The sequence below is a fragment of the Alnus glutinosa genome, chromosome 3 (assembly GCF_958979055.1).
Source record: "Alnus glutinosa chromosome 3, dhAlnGlut1.1, whole genome shotgun sequence".
Classification (NCBI taxonomy): Eukaryota; Viridiplantae; Streptophyta; class Magnoliopsida; order Fagales; family Betulaceae; genus Alnus; species Alnus glutinosa.
The window spans coordinates 3,259,477-3,263,352 of record NC_084888.1 but is presented as its reverse complement, the minus strand read 5'-3'; the positions used below and the strand labels follow the sequence as shown (position 1 = coordinate 3,263,352).

Genomic DNA, 3,876 nt, shown 5'->3' with positions numbered 1-3,876 from the left:
CATGGTGGATGATGACCCACATGAGGCATATGTGCATGATGAATGACGATGGTGGTGGGATGGTGTGGGTGAGAGAAAGGAGAGTATAAAGGTAATGATTATAAATGGGGTCATGATGGCAACGCCTCCTTCCGTAGAAATAAATGATTAAAACCAAAGAGAACAATGCCCAGCACAAGACTGCGCAGCCATAGCCGCCATTTCCTCTTCTCTCACCCTTTATTTTTGTTATGATTACAAAAATTTCTATTTCTATTATTTATTTCTTATCAATTTGTTATTATTGCTACTTCAATAGTCCTAGAAAGAGACGGAAAGTTATATAGACAGACAGAGCGAGAGAAAAGATGGAGACACGAAAAAGCACCCAAAATTATAAAACAAAAAACAAAAAAAGAAAAATAGAGCGAGAAGAAAAAAACAAATAAAGAAGGTGGGGGATTCCGCAAGAGAGAGAGAGAGAAAAAAAAAAAAAAAAAAAAAAAAAAAAGAGGCCCAAAATTCAGGTATTTAAAGGTGGCACAAGAGCACTTGTAGCTCTGCAATGATGAACTACTCACTACCTAAGAAAAGCAGCAGCAGCAGAAGAAGCTTTTAGCGGCCTCCTCACCTTCCTTTTTTTGTTTGCCTTTATTATATGAGTCGCGCCTCTTCTTTCGCTTCTCCAATTTCGAAGTTCATCATATAGCTTAGCCAGCTAGTGTTTTTTTTTGGCCTTGAAAAAGCTGATTTGAACCCTTCAATGTCTCTCTCCGCCCTCCTGGTTATAGCCTATATATATCACCCTTACACTTACTTTTCTGCTTAACGAGACAGTTCAATCAAGCTAAAGGAACGATCTTGATCATAGTCCTCCCTTATTAGAACTTGGGTCCTCATATCTTTTGTGGGGTTGGGTAGTTTCGCTACTGTTCCATAAATACGAAGGGACAAAAGAGAAAAAAAGACAGCATGGGTGCGGAGGGTGTGGTAGTGGTGAGAGAATTCGACCCGAAGAAAGACGTTGTGGGAGTGGAAGAAGTGGAGAGGAGGTGTGAGGTCGGACCCAGCGGCAAGCTCTCCCTCTTCACCGACCTCCTGGGTGACCCTATTTGCAGGGTCCGCCACTCTCCTGCTTTCCTCATGCTGGTACATACAAAATGCTTTGTCCTTTTGCCCTTTTCCGTAACCCCCTCCCCCCTTTCTCACGCCCCCACGACTTTTCCACGAACAAAAATAAAACCAACCATAACGTGGACCGAAAAACTCGCTTATATCATTTGTCTCTTCGTTTTTATCTGAACCAGGTGGCCGAGATGGGAATGGAGAAAGAGATAGTGGGCATGATCAGAGGTTGCATCAAGACCGTTACATGCGGCAGGAAGCTCACCAGAAATGCAAAATCCAACAAACCCGTCCCTGTTTACACCAAGCTCGCCTACATCTTGGGCCTCCGCGTCTCGCCCTCCCACCGGTAAAGAAACACACACTCTCTCTCTCTCTCTCAATTCTCGTCCTGATCTTGATTTTTATATCGTCACAAAAAAATTAGCCAAAAGTGGCCAATGGAGATGACCCACTGTCACAAGCAACTTCCAAAGACATGCTTTCCAATTATTGGATCTTAAACTACTCGCTAGTATTATAATATTGACTTAATTTATTTTGTGTGTGTAGGAGGATGGGAATAGGGTTAAAGCTGGTGCGTCGAATGGAGGAGTGGTTTAGAGAGAATGGCGCGGAGTATTCGTATATGGCAACCGATAACGATAATTTAGCTTCCGTCAAACTCTTCACCGACAAATGCGGCTATGCCAAGTTCCGTACGCCTTGTATCCTTGTCAACCCCGTCTTCGCTCACCGAGTCCGGCTACCTGACCGAGTCACAGTGATCCAACTCGCCCCCTCCGACGCCGAGGTCCTCTACCGCCGGCGATTCTCCACCACCGAGTTCTTCCCTCGCGACATTGACTCAGTGCTCAACAACAAACTCAGCCTGGGGACGTTTCTCGCGGTGCCACGTGGGACGTACAGCGTCCAGAACTTTCCCGGGTCGGATCGGTTCCTGGACAACCCGCCCGAGTCGTGGGCTGTACTGAGTGTTTGGAACTCTAAGGACGTGTTCACGCTGGAGGTCCGGGGCGCGTCGCGTGTAAAGCGCGCCCTCGCGAAGACGACCCGGATCGTGGACCGGGCCTTACCCTGGCTGCAATTGCCGTCGGTGCCCGAATTGTTCAGGCCGTTCGGGCTGCACTTCTTGTACGGGCTGGGAGGGGAAGGCCCACGCGCTGTGAAAATGGTGAAGGCGTTGTGCGGGTACGCCCACAACCTGGCTAAAGCGCGTGGGTGTGGGGTGGTGGCCACGGAGGTGTCCAGTTGCGAGCCGCTTAGGTTAGGAATCCCACACTGGAAGAAGCTATCGTGCGCCGAGGACTTATGGTGCATCAAGAGGCTGTGGGAGGACTACAGTGACGGCTCTGTCGGTGACTGGACCAAATCACCCCCTGGCTGGTCCATTTTTGTCGACCCCAGAGAGGTCTAATCTCGTAAAAGCAAACCAAATTAGCCCCAACAGAACACGAATCGTTTAATTTTTTTTTTTTTTAATTTACTTTGTAGGGGGGGTGAAGATTTTGAGCGTGGAGAAAAGAGAGAATGAAGAAGATCATATGGGTTTTGTTTGTTAAAAAAGAGAATGTCACCACAATTTTAATTTTTTTTTTTTTTTTTTTTTTTTTAATTTTAATTTTAATTTTTTTTTTTTTGTGTGTGTCTGTAAATGGATGCGGTGGCTTTTTAGATCCTCTTCGAGCAAAACGCAGCCTTGGTTTCATGTGGGGTTGGTTATCTTTTGGGTCTTTGCTTTTTTACTTGTTATTCTAATCTAAATTCTTGTAAAGAACGGTCCTCTCCTCCTCTTAACGGGATTGAGAAATTATATGTGTCCATTGGGAATATCCTGTATATGTAGAAACAGCCTTTTCAACGGACCCTTTTGGACGGGACGTATCATTTTTTTTTTTTTGATTAGCAGGGGGAAAGGGGACGGGACGTATCATTTCGTCTTTGATTTATATGCCGACATTGCTATGGGGGACCTTATCTTATCCCATTTATTCACTTTCATCAGTCGATTGGGTTCTTAGTATCCTTTCTAATTAAGGGTAGTGGATGGGAGCATCAAAGTTGTTGTTGTGTTGCCCTTGGGTAGATTTGTCTTTTGACGCAGTTTTATTTATTTATTTATTTATTTTGGGTGTCCCAACATATATTCATATGACAACGATACAAATCATAATACGAACAAAGGATAAAATCAAAATAATGGGTTACTTTTTGGTGAATGAAGCTGCGTGTGTTGTTGGGGGATTCTTCTTTTTGTGCTGTGTGTTGAAGTGGAGGGATAGAGTGGTCTTATTTTTCTTTCCCCTCGTATTAAGGTGGTCCTCTCTGGTTGATATTTGGACCCTAAAAAGGAGGTTCTGCGATTGTGACATTTTTATTTTATATTTAATTTAAATTCATTCCAATGTTTATCTCAAAAACATTTATAGTTTTTTTTTATATAGATTTCTTCTGGTCTTTGAAGTCAAGTCTCTGAGGTAGAAAGGACATCCTTTGTTGGTGAAAGATGACAAAAAGTCCAAAAACATGTAGACATCCTTTAATACATGAAGCGGGAAATGGCAAGTACAAAAGTTCCAGAAATAGGCTTTATACGTATGCATGCAATTAACGCTAGTTATGGTGGTCAGTACTCAGCGAGCCACCAGCTTGGACCAGGTTTTCCCCTTCACGGGGTTTTGCACAAAGAGAGATCACATGAATCATGTAGGGGGGGAAGGTGGAATGGTTGAACTAACAAATTAGTGTGAGGGGTGCTAAGTACGTAGCACC

General features: G+C 44.0%; 1 protein-coding gene across 1 annotated transcript; it reads left to right on the top strand.

Annotated features, from left to right (window-relative positions):
- Positions 1–534: 534 nt before the first annotated feature.
- On the top strand, positions 535–2,881 carry LOC133862499 (probable N-acetyltransferase HLS1). The gene is made up of 3 exons (XM_062298338.1): positions 535–1,128; positions 1,287–1,453; positions 1,657–2,881. Exons 1-3 carry the CDS (start codon positions 952–954, stop codon positions 2,519–2,521), a joined length of 1,209 nt encoding a protein of 402 aa, XP_062154322.1. The 5' UTR covers positions 535–951; the 3' UTR covers positions 2,522–2,881.
- The last annotated feature ends 995 nt before the right edge of the window (positions 2,882–3,876 follow it).

Excerpts from the sequence above, each read along its gene's own strand:
- LOC133862499 (XM_062298338.1), top strand. The coding sequence starts at position 952 with ATGGGTGCGGAGGGTGTGGTAGTGGTGAGAGAATTCGACCCGAAGAAA. Across the intron at positions 1,129-1,286 it reads CTCCTGCTTTCCTCATGCTG|GTGGCCGAGATGGGAATGGA; the intron begins GTACATACAAAA and ends TATCTGAACCAG. Across the intron at positions 1,454-1,656 it reads CGCGTCTCGCCCTCCCACCG|GAGGATGGGAATAGGGTTAA; the intron begins GTAAAGAAACAC and ends TTGTGTGTGTAG.